At 43.4% G+C, this 22382-nt stretch overlaps 1 protein-coding gene across 1 annotated transcript in view; it reads left to right on the forward strand.

Annotated features, from left to right (window-relative positions):
* DUSP22 (dual specificity phosphatase 22) overlaps nt 1-5804 on the forward strand; it is a 43561-nt gene extending 37757 nt beyond the window's left edge. The window contains exon 7 of the mRNA XM_066559017.1: nt 1961-5804. Within this exon, the coding sequence (XP_066415114.1) occupies nt 1961-2146 (186 nt within the window). The 3' untranslated portion in view covers nt 2147-5804. The remainder of the gene's footprint in view (nt 1-1960) is intronic.
* The last annotated feature ends 16578 nt before the right edge of the window (nt 5805-22382 follow it).

Consider the following 22382-nt stretch of genomic DNA (forward strand, 5'->3'; position numbering starts at 1 on the left):
GCAGAAAGCTCAGAGTTTAGAAATTACCATTTGTTTTGCGTGATGCAGTTAGCAACTGTAAATATTTGCGTTTTTTTTTAATATGTAACTGAATGTTTCCTGGATCATTTGGAACTGGTGTAAATGGTAGAGTAACTGATTTTTAAGAGACAAAAGACAGAGAGGGACTTTCCAGACTTGTCTCCTTCCTCCCTTACAGTCATTTCTACTCTAATTGGTTTGGTCTAACAGCAATGACAATTAAGGCTGTATGCAAATAGCCTGATAAAGACAGTAACGTCTCTCTTTTTTCATCCACCATGGACTGTGCATTCTGTCTTTATTCACTGAGGGGGAGGCAGTAGGTTGCAAAAAGAAGTATCCACCTGTATTCACTGGCTGGGCTGTAGTTTCTTAGTGTCTCTTAAGAGCAACCACATCCTCAGCAGGTGTCTGTTTACACACCTGATTTCGGTGGAATGATGCCATCTGCCAAGGGCGTGAACTTTTTTCAGATTTCAGCAGCATTTGGTGTTTTGCTGTTCCCCTAAAGGGTGGTGGTATCCTGTGGCCTCTCTGGAATGTTGTCCTCTAGATCTTAAAGGTCCTAAAGGATGAGGTTTAGTCACTAAGGTCATGACATAGTTTGCACCTGTTCCAAACTTCCACATGGTAGCCTGAGGCTTCAGATTTGCCTGAGGACCTCTTTAAGGAATGGGAGGAAGTATCTATGTTGAGGTCTTGTCTCCCAGTATCCTAGTAAATTACCTTTATGGATCAAGCTATTTCATGAGCCCCAAACACAACAAAGCTATGAAGGTTAAGGTTTGGAAAATTAATATTATCCCCACTGGGACACAACAGTTGGAGTCTGCGTTTACTAGCTGCTTCTGCAGGTGAGCTCAACAAAATTATCAGGAGTTGGGCAGTTCCTCAGCTGGAATTGTCCTCAGCTGGACTCAAATTCTCCAGCAGGCAAAGTGTCAGAGCTGAGTGGATAGAAAAAGCGAACATGTGAAATTTCCACGCTTTCCTATAAGACAGAGTTATCTGTTGGCAGGTCCAAATCAAGAAAAAAGAATGGGGGATTTATACAATATGCACTTATGGAGCTTGTTGGAATACAGGTATCTTGTGGTAAAAAAAATGGGGGTTTAAAATGAGATATCATGACAAAAGAATTAATTTGTGTTATCAGACACAAAGATACTGCCTCAACCTCTGAGAGCACCTGAGCTGAAAATTGCTGGAAGCTGAGGAAATGGCCAGGGTAAAGGTCCCAGCATTATTGCCCTGCTGTTGCTTGATTCTTTTCTCATCATTTATATCTGGTTACTCTCAAAGCAGGATACAGATGGACTGACCATCAGCTGGGCCTGGTACATATGTTACCATGTACCAAATTCAGTCATTCATATCAGTAACATATGGGGTCCTATTCTATAGCTTATAAAACTCATAGGCTGTTTCTTTCTAGAAGACACCTATTAGGATATACACACTACATTTTTTACTACTGGTGTTTGTGAGCTCATAATAAAAAACCTGTAAGAGTGGTTCACTTTCTGATCTTCAACCTTCTTGCAGCCTGTTGTGACTTGGGCAAGTTGACTGATCATATTGGTTTCCATGCTAATTCCTCTTATTGTTTGTGTATGCAGCAGGAACCGGGAGATTTCAAGTCCAGGATGTCCTTTCCCAGCAGGTGTTCCTTACTCTGTATTAGTCCACTCAGCTAAACTGTTCCACAGATGTGTCATTTGAGGAGGTGTAAGGGGTCTCAGTGATTTCAAATATGTGTTCCTGTGCTGTGCATTCCATGCTGCTGTTGAAGGTCATGCAATATTTGCAGTGCTTTTCTTTAAACTATATATGATCCTAAAGGTTATTGAAATTCTGTAGGACGGGAAGAAGAATTACTTCTCCACCCATTTCATGTTACTGTTTCATAATTTTGTATATGTCTTTTCAATTTCTCCAGTTCAGGCAGTGGCTGAAAGAAGAATATGGGGAAAACTCTTCTCAGGATCTGCAAGAAGCCAAAAATCTTCTGAGCAAATACAAAGAGCAGGCAGAGTTGCATCAGACTACTGGAGGAAGGCAGTGGAATAACAACTTCTCATCTGTGCCATCACTCTCGTACAGCAACTACACAACAGAGACCTAGTTGCAAGAGGTCGATTTTTTTTTTCTTTCTACTTTTGCAAAACATCTTGCCATGTTTTCCATCCCACCTTCAAGACTTTCAGCAGTAAGCCATGCAAACTGTTGATTTATAGAAAGCTTCTTGATGACATTATGTGTGTGTGTGTATGAGTGTGTTTCACACAGTTTGGTAATTCGGGCAGGATCAAGCTCTGTTTGTGCCCAGAGACAGGATCCAGTGACTGTGGCTGAGGCAGTCTGTCTGCCAGCCACACCTATGTCCCCTTCTGCCCACATTGCCTGGCATTTGCTGTGAGGTTAGCTCAACTCCTCTTGTAGGCTAGCAAAGGGCTTGGAGAGATGAAGTCTGGTGATTCAAGCTGTGGCAGTTTAGCATCTCTGCACTCTTAGTGTGGCCAAGGTGTTACTGCACCTGAAGAAGGGAACTCGAGTCTGGGTCTCTGCTGCTCCTGCTCACAGTCCATTGGCAGGTAATAGTGTGGAGGTGGGTGTGAACTTGAGTGCAGGCTGAAAGCTGGAGCAGATGAGACAGGGGCCCAAGTAGCTTTCCCCCAGCAGTGGCATCTAGGAGAGAAGTGGGACAGACAGCTCTGAGTAATAACACCTTCAACCGCCACAGTTGTCTTTGCTTCAGTGCCCGTGAGACTGAGCTGTCGGCAGAGCTGCCACAGACCAAGAGCACCCAGGCTGTTACCACAGCTCAGCTGATGTGCAGTGATTGAAGCCGTGCTCCCTTGACTGTGCATCTGGTCTCCCAACATCAGTTTTTCTGGAGAATAGTTTATCATGTCTCCAGAACCACTGACCTTCATTCCCCATGGAACACGTGCCTCTTCAGCACACGCCCCTGCGCACACGATAGTGCATCTCCAAAGAGTGGGCTCGGTGTGAGTGCCAGCACCTGTTTCTTTGCTTGTGCTGTGGTTTGCTCTTTGACTTCAGCTACCTCAAAAATGCTGTTCTTGTCATTGTGGTTGTAAATGCAACCTTGAAAATTGCCTTGTGTAATCTTAATCTAACACTGAGTGAAGTAAGTGGGTGCGTGTGTGTGCGAGAGTGCATGTGCACGTATATTTCAAAATGTCTGTATATGAGAAGTTTATTGTTTTCTTTTAAAATTTCCCATATTTCTCACTGGTTTAAAGATAGAGTTGTTGGAATTCAACTTTCCTGCCATTCAAACACCACTATATATTTTGCTGTGATCAGATTTATGGGAATGTATTTGTACAATATATTTAAAACTAGGTTGAAACTAGGGGCCATACTCCGCTCTTGGTAACGCTGTGTTTTTCTGGAATGGAGCCATTGCCTGACTGAAGCAGTTTGTAAGAGTGTAATTTCAGACATGTCAGTAGGGATGCTGGGCAATGTATTAATTTATGATGGTGTAATTTGGGGTGGCCCTCATGCCAAGATCATGATTTCTTGTCTTTGACTTGAAGGATGGAAGGCCCACTTTTCTTAAAGATAAAAAGATAAAATTTTTTATTTTCTTCTAGAAAATAAAAAGTACCACCCAAACAGCCAAGATAGAAAACTAAAACCAAGCCCTTCATTTGTTCAAGTGTGGTATGTATCATGCTAAAAGCTGAGCACTGAGTGAGAAGCAATCAGCATACTAAATAGTATCCAAATTGTGTCTCTTTCAATTTCTTCGGTACTCTGGCCTCCCATTCCTTCACAAGATTCCTCTACATGTGATTTCCTGCTTGCAGGTGGCAGTGAATTCTTTGGATGGGAGCAAGGCTTTTGGGTCAAGTAAACTCTGGCTGTTAAATATCTTTTGTTAAGTATCATGAAAAAATATGTTATGGCTTGTGAAATATGGGTCATGCATATCAATAATTGCCTAAAAGGAAAAAAGGGAATGGGGTGGAACTGACCTGTCCATTTCATCTGAGGTCAAGCCTGCATCAGGGTTCTCATTGCACTAAGTGTTTGAAGTGTACTGAGCAGGATGAGAGATGGATAATCATGTCTTTGTTGCAGTAAGGGATGTTGCTGGATTTGGGAAAAGTGCTGGAACTGACCTTGTTTTCAAGCTTGCAGCTGAATGAACCACTGCCTGTTTGGTATATCCAGCAGTTGCTCTGTGATTGCCTGGTAAGAGGGGTATTTAGCTGTTCTGAAGATGTTGATCTGCAAACAATAATCTTGGTTAACAATTCCAGCCCAGCATTGTCCATGTTGGCAGTCCCTTCTGTGCTCTGAGGGTAGATGTAAAAATTGGAAAATGTTTTCCTCGGTAACAGGGTCTGACACACGTTCAGGATGCGGGTCCATTTGTTCAACCCTCTTCTCATGATAGGATACAGAGGGCAGCATCAGCCCATCCCCAAAGGGCAGCTTTGTCAGAAGTGTTCTGCCTGTGGTCTTGCAGGTATCCAGCCAGTCCTTCCTGTAGCCGGCTGCCAACATTGTGTATCCTATAACACTCCTGGCACTCTTGTCCTTTCAGTAACACTGTGGGTGCTGGTGAGGTGGCAGTTCTTTTACTGTTCTGGCACATACAAGGCAGAATGGGAGATATCTGTTAATTTTCACGTGTCCAAGATTAATCTGCACTGTTTTTTTTAAATAGTTTGGTTATCTCCAAAGAGTCAGTCCCATGAACAGAATTTTTTTTGCAACTCAGTTTGGCTTTAAGGCCATATAGCCAACATCAGTGTGTGTTATGCTGCAGCTCCAAAGCAGATACAGGGTAAGCTGGGAAGACGGAGGGAATGCCATATTGTCAGTGAGTGGAAGTGCTTCTCTCTTTTTGAAAGGCAAAGGGGTATTTCCTGCAGTCTCCACCTTCAGCATCTTGTGTAGTGGTCTTTGTGTACTGCATACTGCAGGTAAGAGCAGTATAAGAGCAACAGCAGTCTAAGGAAACTTGAGTCCGGTTGGTCCATGCAGAGAGCAGAAAGATGGTTTGCTCCCTAATTACCATGGGTGCAGAAGAGAGAGCTACAGTTCTCACCTTTAGCCTTTTAGAGAGGGAGAGGAGCTAATGCAGGCTGAGAATGTGACATGATTTGTCTTCCAACCAGACTTTCAGTGGTAATTTGTAGGACTTTCCAGCTATCTGGAACATGACTAGACCCAATTCACCTCTTAGGAGTTTGCCTTTGTAGTGTATTAGATGCATTCAGTTATTTTATTTCTGTACTTCAAAACACTGTCCTCATTTTGATGTTCACTGGAAAATGTATAAAGTTTATAACACCTTATTGGATATTCAGATTTGAAATGTATAATCGATTTTTTTGGGCTAAACTTGATATCCATGTGTGATTATAAGCAAATGTCTAGTGTTTTAGAATGTAGGTAATGGGTAAATGCATTAATAGTATTTATTACTAAGTTTTTTAACATGGAAAAAGTTGCTTCCTTACATTTTGTGGTTGAGTGGGAAGATATGGCAAATCATATCTGTTTTTTAAAAGGGATAATAACTTTGGCTGCTATAATGGCCACCACCTATAAAGATGTCAGTGAAAAATTATAGCAATTATTCCACTAGTTTAAAAATTCTAAATCTGGTAAGCTTCTTGATCCTCTGTCTTCCTCTTCCTGGGCATCTTAGCGAAGCCTTGATTGCTTTTTCCAAATGTTTGTATTTAATACGTTCTACAATTTTTTTATAAATAAAATTAAATGTTAACACCTGATCTGCTTTTGTATTTCTTGAAATCAATGATAGTGTCCAGAAGGTTTCTACTCGCTGTTTGTATCCCTGCAGGTACAGTAAGAATACAAGACTAACTCATTTTGTTGTTTTGATTACTTTTTTCTCCTGCGCACAGACTTCTTGAAACTACCCCTCTTTTCACCGACTACTTCCAGGTGAGTTCAAGAATCTTCAGCACAAGCACCTCTTGATAGTCTCCCAAGAGGATCTTGCATGTTGCTGTCTTACTGATTGTTGCTGGGGGTGAACGAGGTATGTGGTGAATCCTATGTTTTTTATTATTTCAAAATACCTTCTTTTCCATAGCACACTGATTCAGGGCTTAACCAGCTGTAAAACTTACCTAGTTTTCAGGCTGCCAGTGTTCAAGGCTCTCAGTAGTGATCAGAGGAAGCTGATGTAAGTGGCAGATGATTCTCAGGGGAAAACATTAAAAAACTTAGAGTGTAAGGGAGGAAATGCCCCGTTCGAATTCACACAGATAGCTCACTGAATTTCTGGCTTGACACTACCTCTGCTTAGAGAGGCAATTGGAAAAAAAAATATCCAAACCTAAACCAAAAAGCCCACCTACCTGAGATTATTATCAGTCAGATCATAGCCAGATCTCATGGGCATTTCAATCATTGCTGAAGGCTGAACTATTTTTGCAGTGGGACTCCCTTATCATGAAGGCAGAATTAGATGCTCAGGCACAGTGAGTTCTGAGTCTTTTTTTTCCCTCTCCTTCCTCTCCCAGCATTTGTTATTTTATATAGTATTGGGAATGTGTGGATGTGGATTCCTAAGGAATCTTGGGCATTCAACTAATCAGTAATACCCTCCACTAGAATAAAGTAGGTGTGTCTGCAGTTAGCTCTGAAGTGATAGATGCCCCTTGTTCAAATACATTTCATAATACATAATACATAATTCATCTTCAGCTCGGATTTTATTAATGTATGTTTCAGTCCTCTTCATGTCTTTAAATTCAATACAGCCTGCTATGTGACACTTGAATTACCTTCTTTCACCCATCTGTTATCCATAGAAGTGTCTTAAATATATGTCCTACAACACTACAACACTGATGAGACAGAAAACATGCTTAAAGTATAATCCCTTCTGATCTAGGGAAACCTCATAAGCTTTAGAGAAGGCTTCTCCTCTGCCTAAAGGAAAACAGCAGTTTCCAAATGAAAACTGCTTTACTGCTTAATCTTCCTTTTGACCACTTAGTACTTTTCAAGGGTAATTTTTAACCAAATCACATGCAAAAATTGTGCTGGAACCATGGTGCTGTATTGCTGTTCCTGACTGTGTATCTCATTCCCTCCAGGGTTATGTGGAACTGTTCTGAGTTCTGGAAAGTGGCAGTTTTGATCTGATTCCTGGAGTCCTGTCTTGCCATGCAGTCAGATGAGGGAAGTAGAGGGCAAACCTGCATGTCCTTAGATGTGCTTATAACCTGATAAGGGGTTTTGGCCTTGCCAGCAAATTATGAGAGTCCTTCCACCTCCTCAAGAAGATTGCATTGGCGGGAGGAAAATGATGATGGTCTGTAGAAAATATTAGCATGAGGAAGATGGTGTTGCACTGTGCAGTGTTTCTGATGATACCCTTGGAGACACAAGGCATGTGACAGAAACAGCTAATTTCATACTTTGTTCCCAGCAGAGCTTTAAATATGGGTCTTGTTTTCCATGTGGCCCAGCTCCTGTGCTTAACTATTTGACTGCTACATTTAGCTGTTCTGTCCAATATTATTATTCTGCTCTCAGCCAAGGAAAAATTCTTCTTTATATATTTGAATGTGTGTTTTGTTCTAGTGAATTATGCCAGCTGCATTTTACCAAAACTGAGTAGCTTGTGAGTAGCTACAGGTCACTTCCTGTAGTCACCACAGGTGACTTCCTGTGGTTTTCCATGTAGTTTCTAGTGTAAATATTAGGAGTGGGCATTAGTGAAGTGTGAGCAAGAGGTGTCCTTTTGCCATTGAGCAGCTGCATAGCTCAGCCCTGAGACTGAGCTATTGTAGGAGACTTGGTTCTGCTTATGTGAGCCAAACACATCTGCAGTGAACTAGGACTAAAACTCACTTGCAAGCAGCCTCAAAAAGTGGGATTTTCAGCCAGACCTGAGCCCAGTTTCCATTTCATATGGGACAATTATGAATGTGCAGGTTTTTATCCTCCATTATTTATTGAACTATGAGTAGAGAGATCAAAACCTGAAACTACTTGAAGTGTGAAGTGTTCTTAGGTTGTTTGATTGGTCATTATTCATACAGGCATTGGCAGCACAGTGTTAGACCTGGGAGAAGACATTTACAAATGGACCCTTTGAAAGTCTGAGTTCTGATTCTCCTTTTTCCCTTCTTTCCCTGGAAGCAAGTGAGTTTTTATTTAATTTGTCAGCGGATAATACAGTGAATGGGCTTTTTGTTACAATTTATTGCATTTCTTCCCCTCCTTACATCCTTTTACCTTTGTTTTCTGTGTGTGGATTTCTGTGAGGTTTTGTGTTTCTTTTTTTTTTAAATAACTGGTATTTATCCCAGACTTCTTGAGTCAGGGTAAGTGCCAGTATGTGGCTTGTAAACAATTTGTTTCCTGTAAGTATGTATTTATATTAATAAATGCTCTTGTTATAAGGTGGCTGATTTACTTAATTGTATTAACAAGTACGCTCTGGCTGTCTGTGTATCTGTCCTGTTATGATTGGGGCTTTTCTCTGCAGCTTGATGTGCCTTTTGTTGGATGTTGTCATCTTCTGTGGCCTTCTGGCTCTTGTACAACACTGGATGCTTTGGATAAGTAACACTGATCCATGACAGTGTTGAGCCTGTCATTGAAAACATTCAAAAGGGATATTTTATTTCTGATTGCTATGCCAAAAAGCAATGTTCATTGGTGGACCTGCATCCTGTGCAGGTTACTACTAATTGCAAACATTTTACTTGATCCTCTCTCTTACATTTTAAGGCAAGATGGGACTTAGTTGAAAGTTTCTAAGTAGGGAAAACTCTGTTGTGTATTTAGAGAAAGTATATTTTGAAGGTGTCAGAATTACAGCTTCATATGAGCTTGTATATGCATGCTCACTCTGTATTTTTCCAAGGATTGCATTTTGGAAGTCTTTGCAAGTTAAGTCTGCAGCATATGACTTTCCTAGCAAAACAGCTTATAAAATCCCTCAATGTCTCAAAAGAAGGAAAGAAAAGAGAAAAAACAAACAAAAAATTCATATTTTTGCACATATTTTTTGGAGGCTGTGCAAGTGTGCCTCTGTCATCTCTCAGCTGGGTAAGGCTGTATGAAATTAACCATTAGTAATAAGTCTGGAGGATGAATAGGAAAAGAAAATACCCACCTCCAGTGGGTATTAATGTAATATAGTAATTCATTGGAAATGCACTCTGTGCTCTGCTGTCACTGAAATAGTCTTAGATACTTTACAATATTTTCTTTTCTTTTAGTGTTGACCTTCATTTCCTGGGTTGGTCACCATACATCAATGTTTCTCTTGGGAGATCTCACATATTTCTAGCTGGGCTTCTTTCCCATAGAATTATCGTTCCCTGATAATGCACAAATTGCATTAATGGCATAGAAAGGGTGGCAAGAGCACCAGTGTTGCAGTAAGACAGGCTACAAGTTTCCATAATCCTTTTTGAAACAAAGGACTTGTGGTTTTGACTTGCCAGGAAGGCATACTGAGTCCCTCACCTTTGCCCAATCCATAAAATGCTGGACTGAGCAGCATTTAGGATTCTGTTATCAAATCTCCTACCATTTGCTGTGTGATTATGCAGGTTGTTTCAGTCTGGTTTGCTTCATTTTCCCAGTAAAATGGGGAAGCAGCCACAACTTTCCCTGGTACAGCTTTGAGATGCCCTGGATAAAAAGCACTGCATCAATGTTGGTTGTGTATTGTCAATTGAGGTACCTGCCCTCCATCTCAGGGGTGGTAAAATATGTTCGTAACAGAGAGATCCTGAGGCAGGGCAAGGAGCTGTGGGGGTCTCAACACCTTCATCCCACCTGCATATGAAGGTGCACAGGATGGTGGTTGGATGTAGATGGGAGATGTATTTTCATAGGACATCTTACTCCCCCGGGAACTGTTCGCTGTATTTCAACAGTAACAATAAAGTGCAGCTGTCTTAATTTCTAAATGAGAAAAAAAAAATGGAGTGAAGAGAAAGAGGCCCAGAGCAATTCTGGTTGTGACTGTCCTAGGTGAAATGAGTCCCTCTGGTGCATCGGTTGGACATAAAATCACAGGTAAAAATTAAATGGTTGGGATACATAATGTGCTTGTGACTTCAAGAATGATGGAGGGAGCGGCGGATGGCAGGCCAAGGAGGAATAGCACATGGCAAAAAAATTAAAACATTGGAATAGCTGAGGATAACGTGGTTAGAGCTCCTGAGCCATGTCCTGATACCTTCCATGTCCTCCAGGAAAATGTCTGCAAGCTAAAAACAAGTAAAAGGGATTCTCCAGAGTACTTTGGATATATGGCTATGGTGATTGAAAAAAAAGTGTTGTCCTGATTTTCTTGTTCTGGAAAGAAAGTGCATATGGTGAATACATCTAATAAAGGCTGTTCTGGCAGATGAGAACTGGAGGAAGAACAAAATCAGTGTCTCCCTGGCCAAGCTGCTGCTGCTACTTTTGGACTGCTTCATGGAAGACATGAATTTGATTAATTTCCAAAGACAGCTTGGAAACTCCAGGCAGCAGAGGAAGGGACTCCCCCTTGACTTAGCTGTTTTTCTCTGAATGCATTGCACTCTGTGAAATGCTGTCAGTGCCACCTCTCAGGTAATTTCTGAGGGAAGGTCAGTGTGTGGGGACTCAAGAGTGAGTGATCAGGGAGCCTCAGTGGCCTGAAACACACTGAACTTCATGCAGGGCTGGGGAACTTGCAGTGCTTGCTGTGGGCACCTCAGTTAAAAAAGAAACCCTTAACTTTCCAGCCGGAGTAGATGCAAACTGTGTGTATTGGAGAAGCCCCTGTCTCTCTACTGATGGACAAAGTCTCCTTGTCTTCTCCAGGGTTGCCTCGAGCACTAAGCTGGGTAATTATGATCCTATTAGTCCCTCCAGGCTTTCCTTCCTCCCTTCAAGACTGAATGGAGGTGGTTGCTCGATTCTGTGCTGATCACTTGTTCAAGAAAGCCAAACAGTTTAATCCATTTTTAATTGGGAGCATGTATATTAGGGTGATTAGAAACTAATAGATTATTTACCTAGCTGAAAATAACTCGTGTGGGGACCAGGCTGTGGAAATAGCAGAGGTAAGAGGAGGGAGAGCATGGTTTGGTGAGTGCTCTGAGAGTGATTTGCCAGCTCTGATGGGAAACAATAAAGGGGAGGAAGAGACAGTAATCGGTGAATCAATCCCCACAGCTTATTTAAAAATACCTCCTTTTTTGTGGCTTTGGTTACAAGAATGCTCTGTGGGCTGTAGAAGAAAGGCATTAGTAGCTGTTTTAAACCAGCCATATTCTAATTTAATATTTCATAAAGTACTGTGAGCCTCTGAGCAAGAGAATTTCCACCTGTGTGCTTGCTGGGGGAGGGAGGGCAGATGGGCAGTAGATATTTAAACAAGAGGCTGCAATTAAAGCAAGAAGGAGCCTTCTGTAAGTAGTGGTAGGCTGCAGCTGGGTGCTTTTTTTGAGAAAGGATGGAATGACACATTAGCAACCCCATTTCAATAGCAGATGCCAAGATGATGCCTGAAGGAAATACTTGACAATGGAGTTGTGTGAAATGGCCGCAGTTCTCCTGGGAGATGGTAATAAATAGCGTCGTGTCTCCATCACCTTGAGTGAAACCTGCACAGTGAGGAGGGCTGCCAGCTGTGCATCCCAGCTGTGACACAGCATGCCCTGGCTTCTCAGAGGGCTGATGAGCTGGGACAGACCCATGTGGTTTACTGGCAAAGTGCATGAGCCTTACCCCAGGGAGCTGGGAGCTGGTTGTGCACTGGTTCAGTTTGGGAGAGGATTAGCCTGACCACCTGCAGGGGAAGCTTTAAACATTTGAGTGCAACCCCAAGATAAGCCTTTAATGCACATTTTCACAAGTCATCAATGCTTTTGGCAGTTTTGCTTTTTGGCCATCCTTCAAAGCAGGGTGATCAATATTCGTGGTCTGTCACATGTTGTTGCAGCTTCATGGAACAGCAGCTTCACATTTCAGGGATGACTTTAGCCAGGCCCTACAGGTACACAGTCATTCCTTAGTGGAGTCATAGCAGTCACAAAAAGGAAGACCTCTGCTATGATATATCTTCCCTTCTACCTGTCAGTAATAACTAGATGTGGGAAGAGATTATGAAGATCCCCTCTAGAGAGGTGTTATTTATTTATTTAGATAAGACTACTGATGGAGTATAGCCCAAAGTTAAGGTTTCAAAAGATCTTCCAGCAAGGTGGTGTGTCCTGATATCTGATAGCAGGAACAAGAGAGTAGTTTGAGTTATGCAGGTATCTGCTGGATCATCTTTAAACATAACACATAACATTTAGTAGAAGAGAAAAGCTCATAGTCATTTGCTCGTAGTACTTTGGCTGTCATCAAATTTCTCTTTTTCCTACAGTCTTCTAGAACTTTGCATCAGTGACTCTCGGTTTCGGTCACTGTTGGTGTGTTGGTGCACACTTGTTAAGCCCCTGGAGGTGAACGGTCATAACAGATAGGCTGATTTTAAGGGGGTCTATAGTGATCTAGCTTAGTGAAGGTAAAGAGAAAAACATAATGACATTTTTAGAGAAAGCCAAGTCAGGCTTTGATTTTGGTCTGTTGGTTTCCTTCTGCTTTATCACAAGGGAAAAACTCTACAAGCAAATAGTGGCACTTGTGGGAGCTGGAAGGAAAAAATGGAGGAACTTTCAGGAACTGTGTGAGTTTCCTGAGAAAGACACAGTGAGGTAAAGGTTTTGTTCTGGAATTAATGAGAGGGCAGAAAGCATGGCTAATATTGTGTGTAATCAGAAAGGTGAAAGGAAAAGGACACTTACTTGGAGAATTACATTGACTATTGTATCTCAGTGCACCAAGAAGCCCCCCAGAACCCAATAACGAAAACATGACCAAACTGATGGTTCTAGTCCAAAGTGAATACACAAACCAGCTGCCAGTGAGCTGCACTTGACAGGCCAATGGTTAGAGCAACTTTCCAGTATTGTGGAGCAGGAATATGAGGAAGGAGCATGAATGCATTGGTAGAGAAAACTGGTCCCAATGCTGTTCAATATCCTCATAAGTGATCTGAATGATGAGATCAAGGATACCCTGATGAAACTTGGTGATGACACCAAACTAAGAGAGGAAGTGGACACTAGGGAAGGGAGCGCCACCCTACTGGATAGATTGAAAGAACTGGTGAACAAGAACCTTATGAAGGACAAGTGTAATACCTTGTTTCTTGGAAAACATAATCCAGGACTGTATCACAGACTGGGATCTACCCAGACCCAGGGTTGGTCCTGGTGGACAAACAGCTTGAGAAAAGAAGGCTCAGAGAGGACTTTATCACTGTGTCCCAGTATTTATAGGGTGGCTACAAAGAAGATGGAGACCCCCTTTTAAGAAGAGTCATATGGAAAACATGAGGGGTAATGGATATAGGTTACTCTTGGGGAGATTACTATTGGTCACAAGAGGGATATGTTTCCCAATGAGAAGCATCAAGCATTGGAATAATCTCCCCAGGCAAGTGGTGGATTCCCCAACACTGGATGCTTTCAAGAATCAGCTGGACAGGGTGCTGGGCCATCTTGTCTAGACCATGCTTTTGACAAGAAAGGTTGGACCAGATGAGACTTGAGGTCCCTTCCAGACTGGTACTCTGTGATTTCATGGTAAGATTTAGGACTTACAGACTTAGGCTACATGAGCCCATGCTGACTTCCAGTGTTCTCCTGAGCAGATCCACTTAGTACTAGTATTTTGTATTTTAAACTCCTGCCCATGCAGAGAGGTGAAAGGAATGGACAACCTCTTCTCCCTTAAGCTCCGAGGAGCTTCATGGAAGCGCACCGAGGTAAACAGTTTTTCTCAGTTCTGCAGGTATAACATCAGATCCTTTGCTTGTGCTCTTTAGTGGCACCAACAACTATCCTCACTCCAAGGCACTGGAGGCATCTGTGACCTTCTTTGAATGGCTTCTGCACTCTGGAAATGTGAGTTAGTATTTTGAAGTGTAAATTTATAGACTGAGAGTTGCTAAAAGGATCCTATTTGATCTCTGGCGAGTGTCAAAATTATGAGAACAGGATTCCAGGGGACCTTTGAGGGAAGAGGAAAGAATTGGTCCCAAGCAGAGCCCTTTTAATATGGATTTCCAAATGAGCCTTGGGCAGCAATAATGATGTTCTTGAGTTCTCTGTCAAACACTTTTTTTCCCCTAATGAGGACAGCCTGTCCTGCTGCTTCTCCAGTACTCCATGATATGTTTCTCATTTGCCTTATGAAAAATAAACACCAGTCTTGGAGCCTTCCCAGAATCTACATGACAGGACTTTATCTGACTGCCTGATGTGGGAGCACACACCTATCCCAGACATGGACTACCTAGGCACTGGTCTCTGTCATACATTGCACATTAAATGGATATTGGTCTAAGCTGGAGTTTAGGCTTAGGATTGGGAACAATATCACTGAAGATGTGTCCTGGGACTGCTGTCAGTCATATGGTGCTGTCAGTGCTGTGGTGACTTGGAAGTAACTGTGGCAGTAAAGTCCTTCCCCCGAGATGCCTCAGAAACCCAATCCATCTGCCATTTTATGTGGAGCATTTACTGGTACTCAAGAAGCTTTACTGTGTCAGCAGGGAATTTTGTTTGCATCCCCTTAAATGCTGCTGTCTGTCCTTTTAAAAAAGTCTTTTAAAAAGTCACTGCCTCGCAGCTGTGGAGAGAAACATCATAATTCACAGCTACTGGGGCAGTGTAGCAGCAGGCAGCCCCTGGCATTGGCAGCACTGGGACTGTCTGTCCCTGTGCAACAGGCAGCTCCTGGCCTGCACACTTTGTTCCCAGTCAGCAAAGAGGGGGGACTCCTCCCCAGTTCAGGGACAGCAGGATCTGACTTTTGGTGCTTTGAGTAGCAGTTTAAGGCCACCAAATGGTCATTTCTTTAATTTTTAAAATTTTTTCCCCCTTTCTCAAGGCAGCCAGCTGCAGTACCAGTGTGGGGGAAAGGCTCAAGTAGCAATAGAGAGATATAAGAGGATTTTGCTTTACATAGAGATGCAATGGGATTTTATCTCACTGCTCATATCACCAATAAATTCTCCCATCTGCAAGGACTAAATGAAAGAAAAGGGTTAGAAAAAATTGTAAATCAATGTAGCACATTTGACAATATCTTTCTTACAGCAGCCAGTGACTTGTGTCCTTCTGGACAGCAGGAGCTGGGGAGCACTGCAAGAGGATTTTGTAGGCCTTTGTAAGGTCTGAATATCCAGAGGTGAGCTGTCCCATGATGGGCCCGAGGTGCTGCAATAAAACCAGTGGCTAGGTATTCATACCATCTTGCTGGGACCAGTAGCCCATGGTGCCTTCCCACTCAGTCACAGCCAAAATTGCATTTGCTATAAACAAGCATAACGGACAGCTGTTTTTTTTTTTTAAGGGCCAGTGTATTTATTGACCCAATCCACAGCAAAAGGGGAAAAAAATAAAATTATGTAACAAAATGAGTAATGCTGAGTGGGTGAGGGAATTTCTTGGTGTTTTCTAGCATGCAGCTACCTTCAGCAGAAGTGTGTGTGGCTAAGCTTTCATCACTGACAATGTGAAAAAAAATATTTTGCTTCAAAAGGGATGCATTCCCCCATGCTAGTAAGTCACCCTTCAGAGCATCCTTCCTGTTCATGCTAACCATGAGTAGCCATGCATGCAAAGATCTCTTCTTTTTCACCACTAAAAAAGAGTAACCTGGTACAAAAGTCAATGAAAGAGGCCATCCAGGCAGCATCAGCTGTCAACAGTCACTGCAGCTGTTCAGTCCTCAGAAGGCATTGTGGGCCTGCATCAACTGCTAGGCAAAATTAGGAGAATTTTCAGAATTTTCCTGAGAAAGAGTGAAATAAAGCCATGCAAGCAATGTGTCTAATAAGGGGAGTATTTCCTATGTCACTGGAAGGAAGGCAGCAGCTCACTTCTATTGAGAACTTCAGCCTCTACCTCTGTAAATCTGCCCTTGGTGGTCCCAGGTGCTGTTCCACCAATGAGACAGTTGTGGATACAGCACTGCACTTGCCCTTCCTTTTCCAGTGATACCAAAAGCTGCTGTGATCTGGGGTGGAGAAAGGTGGGAGGAGATGTAATACTGTATCATTATTTTATTTGACATATTAATTTTTCTGGGAGACATTTCCGAAAGCAGCCAAATCTCTTTTTCTGAAGTGTTCACTATGTGACAATGCTGTGGAGTTTCCTCCTGTCTTCTGACAACTTTTCAGCTCTTATGAATTTCCCCTCACATTTAGTGGGTTTATCCTCCATCACCCAGGATGCAAAAGGTGCCAAAGCTGCTTTAGGCTGAAAGATGCTGACATCCCAGGAGAGAGGGGTTACTTCAAGATTGTCAAGCACTCTCCATGCTCTCATTCCCTCTCATCCACAGAGGTACCTGACAAGGAGGACTGTAACACAAATGTCCCAGTTGTCACAGGACTGCAGAAGGATGAATTTCCTCCTGCAGGGAAGGATCTTGCATTAAAGCCCCTGCCCCAGACAGCTGGCAGTGGAGAGCTTTGTGGGGCCTGCTGAACATCCAGTGGTTCATCTGGGGTTGTGCTGTAAAGTGATATTTGGTTGGATTTGCTGTTACATGTTTCTGAAAACTTTTAGAAAGCCTTCACCAGTTTCTGTGCGTGCTAGACTGATCACTGATAGCAGGAGAAATTCTGACTTGCTACCCCTCATTCTCGCCCTCCACCGAAATCCTTGTTTACAAAAACCTGTTTCCTTTTAAATCATTCTCCTGCACATCTAATAGGGCCGAGCTGCTTCTTTTCAAAGTGAAATACCACGGTACATTCATTTAGGGCTTGATTGCTCACTCCCTGTAGATCACAGCCAAACTCACATTGTGCCCCTGTGAATGATGAGCCAGGTCTCTCCTCAACACAAAAATGTAGGCATGTAATTTTTGTTGCTGCCTAAAGAAGAGCAATAGATAAATGGGTTTTTCTTTTTCTTTAAATACTTTAGGTTATAGCCGTCCTTGCTCACTAAGTATTTTTCCTTTGGGGCTCTGGGTTCCTCTTTTGTCTATCAGAAAGAAGAATGTAACAAACTGCTAGACCATCACCACCTCCTTCTCACAACGATCTGCATGTCATCACCATCTGTTCAGTAAATCAGGGCTGGGGATTTACCCCTTGCTAATCAAGACAGGATGAAACCAAATTATGTTTGAAATGGTGAAGCTCCTTGCACAGTGTTGCATATGCCCCAAGTGTGCCACTGTCCATCCTCCCAGTTTCTTTAAAGCAGGGAAATCCTAGTGGCACCCACATCAATGACTTTTGTGGAACTTCCCAAAGCTCACTTCCACCTGAGTTCCTTTCTCTATCATTTTAATTCCTGCTTTGCACTGCTTTTCAGAAAGATGCTCCAGTTCAAAAGGACAGAAACCCCAGACAGTTTTAAATTTAATGGACAATTGTAGTAGGCAGTAGGAGCAGAATGGATTATACCTATGCAGTATATATTTTGTGGGGTTTTTAAAATATTTAGTGCTTAGTTTTTAGTGAGTTTTCTTGTTGTGCCACCCTAATCCCTCCCCTCTCCAAGTAATTTTCTTTTTTAACAGAGCTCCTTGCAGCTCACTTCCTTGGAAGTGGAACCTCAACTCCGTAATGTACAAAACCAAGCTGATCTTTTGAACCCAGAAAATCATGTGGGTTTGAACTTAGAGAGAAAGGAACCCAAGCACATTTCTTACATTTCCTGGTATGAAAGCTGGCAACAATTGGTTAAAGAATTTTAAGTGGTTGTATATGCAGCCTCCCTTCCCCAGGGCATGGGGCTCTCACAGCATCCCAGGGTGTCCAGCACTTGGAGTGTCATCCAGCCACAGATTCTTGACACGTTCAGAATGTGCCAGGAATCAAACAATGTGTCAGCCACACAGTGCTCAGTGCTCCCCAATTCCCTGGAAACTCCTTCCTTGCTGGAGGACTGTATTTAAGACAGTGATCCCAAGGGCGTCCCCAGCAAGACGCACAGGTGACAGCACTCCTGTCACCAGCTCTATATTTGTCCCACAACAGTCAGCCTGGCCCTCTCCTTGTGTGTCTCACAGTTTGGAAATGGACTCCAAACATGGAATGTGTCCAAGGCAGGAATTCAGTCTTTACCTTGTTCTTTGCTGTAATAAATCACATTTAAATCAGGTACCACCTCTGGAGCAGTCCCACTTCTCCACTATGGTGAGAGTCCATCCCTAGTTTGGCCTTACTTCTGTGATCAAATTGCAATAAGTGTTTTTTTTTGTCAGTGCTCATCATATTTGGGATGTCTTTGAGTGCAGTCTGTAAACTGCCTTTATGGGAAATACTCTGAGGACACAACATAGTTGAATAAATTTGGTCAGGTGGGCTGTTGGCCTGAAGTTCCTACCTGACACCCCATCTTTTTAACTGCAAATAAGGGAGGTTGGACATGAAAAAAAGATAAATGCTATAATTTGGATTTGCCTTTTCCACTGGATGAAGGGTAGCACAGGTTCCCAGGTGACAGTGAGCTGGACCTGTTGCTCCAGGGCATAGGGGACACATGGCCATGCTGTGCCTCACATCTCCGGCAGAGGACCGTGATTCCCTTGCCTCCATGCCAGCAGTCCCTGGCAGTCCTTGGTAGCTGCCCTGCAGAGATGAAGGCTGAGATTATCTGAGTTAAGGGAGAAGTTGCTCTCAACAGCTCCTGGCCTGCATCAGGTAATTTCCTTATTTTATTTTTTTTTTATTAGAAAACTACTTAATTTTTTTTCTTTTCCTATAGTTTTCTTCTTCTTTAGATTCATGACTGCTGTTTGCTGATGAAAGTAACTGGAATACCAAAGGTTGAAATGCTCTGGGGAGATGGGTAGGCTGTTCAATCAGGAGGCAAGGAGCCTCCTTCCTTGAGGAGCAGGAAGTCCATAAAAATTTTGCTGTTGGTTTTCAGAGGTTAAAGTGCCAACCCAGGGTTTCCAAGCTCTTGGCCTGACATCTGGGCACTGGGGAAGGGCACCACACTGCTTGTGTGCCACACTGGTTGGGTGTGCTTCCCAACTTTTTCTTTCCAAAGGAAAGACACAGAATAGCATTTGTATGCGATGCTAATTTGCAGGGTTTTCTAAAAAATAGATTTTGCAGTTAATGTATTGTCTTATCTTGCAGTGGACTTGGCCAGTGCTAGGTTAACAGTTGCACTTGCTGATTTTCAAGGGCTTTTCCAATGTAACTGAATCCATGATTCTGTAATGACTTAGGAGTGAGGACAGGTGGTGAAGGGTTCCTTCAGGCCCATGCACAGGCTGATGTACAGAGGCATGAAAGCAGCCTAATGGGAATTGGTTTGAAATATTATTAGCTATGAAGGAGAGGGGAAGTACAGGAAAAGAAAAGAAAACATTAACCAAATCCACCTAAAATAATGTCAACTGGGCTGTGAGGCTCTTCTGCTTGAAAGACACAGCTATGCTTGCCACTTTGCTTTATTTCTAGTAGTTTAAAATGTCTCTGCAATTAGTATTATGGAAAATATATAACTGACTAATACTGTTTTAGGAGTCAGTATTTTAAATGGAGGAACTGCAAATACCCTTCCAAAATGAGAAGGCAGCTCTTATGACACCAGGAGCTGAAGTTGCTACAATAAAAGATGCGTAAAATTGTTTTTTATTTTTGTTTGAACCGTGTTAGACTGCTTACAGAGCGGGTGCTTTGCTGGAATAAACCAAAGTAATCAGAAATCTGCCCCAAATATCCACAGTGTCTCTGAATTCATTCAGTTACATCCACAGACATATTTCTGATGTACGAATGACTTCTGAACTCAGCCCCATGACTCAGAGCTGCTGACTGAAGTGTGGCGTTGGGAGGCTTTAAGAGTGCCCCTGTTTGGGTCTGAGTTGTGCTGCTGCTTTGGGCAGTGGAGGACATCATTCCACAGGGACTTGAACCAGGGATTGGCAAGGATTTCTGAGGGATGAAAACTCCATGGTAGAAACCTGTGCCACCAGCAACCTCCATCTCAGGGAACAGGTTTTGGGACAGCTAAAGGTGTACACAGGTAGCTGTGGGCTTTCCAAAAATACTTTTAGGAGCTTAATGCACTTCTGAAAATGCTTTTACCAATGTCATTTGTCAAAGGGCTTCAGCCCAAGGTTTGCTGGGCTCCTGAAGAGCCCTGGTCAGGGTCTCCACTTGAGAGGAGATCTGGGGAAGGAGCTCCTGCTCACTGGTGGGTCTGCTCTGGGCTGCAGCCAGAGTGCAGAGGGCCAGACCTTTACTGAGCACCAGGAGCTGCCCCCATGAGCAAACTCCCAGCAGAGCCATGTGCAGATGGAATGCCAGGACAGCCCAGAGCAGCCCAGGACAGCCAGGACAGCCCAGGACAGCCCAGGACAGCCCAGGACAGCCCAGGACAGCCAGGAGAGCCAGAGCAGCCCAGGACAGCCAGGACAGCCCAGGACAGCCCAGGACAGCCAGGACAGCCAGGAGAGCCAGAGCAGCCCAGGACAGCCAGGACAGCCAGGACAGCCCAGGACAGCTCAGGACAGCCCAGGACAGCCAGGACAGCCCAGGAGAGCCAGGACAGCCCAGGAGAGCCCAGGACAGCCAGGAGAGCCAGAGCAGCCCAGGGCAGCCCAGGAGAGCCAGGAGAGCCAGGAGAGCCCAGGACAGAGCAGTGCCAGGGAGTGGGCGCCCCTCACTCCCCTCTGCAGGTTCCTCTTCTGCACCATGGAACTTCCCCTGTGCTGATGCCCGAGGGGATTTCACGGTCTCTGGTGCAGAGGGAGCTCCTGAACAGTCCTCAAAAGGTCTCTGCTGCCAGATTTATGGTCCTCAGCCTACAGGGGACAACAGGTCCCTGTTTGGCTTTGGGACCGAATTCACCCAGTGGTATTTTAGGGAGACAGGAGAGCCTTTGTAGCCAGAGAGGAAGGGAAACCTTCCTGAAGGAAAGGAGGAGTAAACTGCTGGGTGCAAGAGCATTTAATATGTGTCCTTCATGGCTCTGCACTGCCCTTTTCTGTAGGGACCCACTTCAGAGAGCCCTTGGCAGCTGCTTTGACATGGCATCTGTCTCTCTTTGCTTTTGTACCTTGTGTGCAATTCCCAGGTGAGTCAGCTGGGACTTCAGAGGGGTTTGGTGAAAGCAGAAGCCATCTTTTTGTGCACTGAGGGCTTGTTAGAGACTGTTGAGAAGAAACAGTCACTTTTCCTGGCATGCCTTTAGTCAGTGTGACCTTAAGAGTGTGAAAAACAGGGGGCCCAGCAGTGACTGCCGTGGTTAAACAGCAGCAAGAGCATTTTCACAAGAGGACTTCAGGCATTAACTCAGAAAACTTCCATGAAGGCAGCAGGGCTTTTTGGTAAGGTTTGAAGAGTCAGGCACTCGCAATGGTGTGGAAAACACCAGAAATGGATGAACAGGCCAGGCTGTGAGGTGCTGGAGTGTTCATGTCACGAGCAAGGCTGGTTAGGGAGGAATAGTCTCTTGGGATATGCAAAAAGCACCCAGAGATGCAGCATTTAATGGGGACACCACAGCTGAGGTATTGATCAGAGCTTCCTACTTTGCAGACCAAAATGGTGCTTCTACATATTTTTGCCATCCTAAATGGAAATGGATTTAGGATGTCCAGAAACACTGTGTAAAGAAGTCAGCAAAGCTAATGAGATTAGAATGTCTTACTCATGAGAAGACTGATTTGCAAAGGCCGAGTGTGCACGTAGGGGTCTGGCTTTAATCATCTCCTCTAACATTTAGGCAACTAGAGACAGTTTTCTAATAGAGTTCTTGCTGCAAAGCAACCAAACTCCCAGCGAGGTAATTTCCTACATAGGTAATCTCTGGGAATTTCATGACTGACTTTATCTTCTCTTGACATGCAACTCACCTACCTCTCCATCTATACATGGATTTCTTTGGACAACAGCAACTATTTTCTCTTTTTAATATTCTCCAGTATTTGAGAAAGAAGGTTTTAATTTTTCTCATGAAGGATTTGACCTAGTGCAGGTCCAGTCTGCATGTTTCACCCTGGTCCCAAATTTCCTGGTTTAAAAACCACAAAAGAGAAGACATGAGAAGTGTTCCTTTTACAGTGATGTATTTCAAGATGATTTTATACTTAGTGAAATTTCAGCTGGCACCCTGAGTACCACACAGTCTTAACCCTGCAAATTGAAATTGGATTTCTAGTAAGTCTTTCAGATGCCTTTTGGTAAAGCTGTGGTTATTTGTCTTGATTTATGGTAGCAGTCACCTCCAATATCAGACATGTATTCCAGTGTTCCAAAGGTGCCTTGGCTCATGACTGAAAGGATTTCATAC

Source organism: Molothrus aeneus, chromosome 1, assembly GCF_037042795.1.
Source record: "Molothrus aeneus isolate 106 chromosome 1, BPBGC_Maene_1.0, whole genome shotgun sequence".
In the NCBI taxonomy this organism is placed as follows: domain Eukaryota; kingdom Metazoa; phylum Chordata; class Aves; order Passeriformes; family Icteridae; genus Molothrus; species Molothrus aeneus.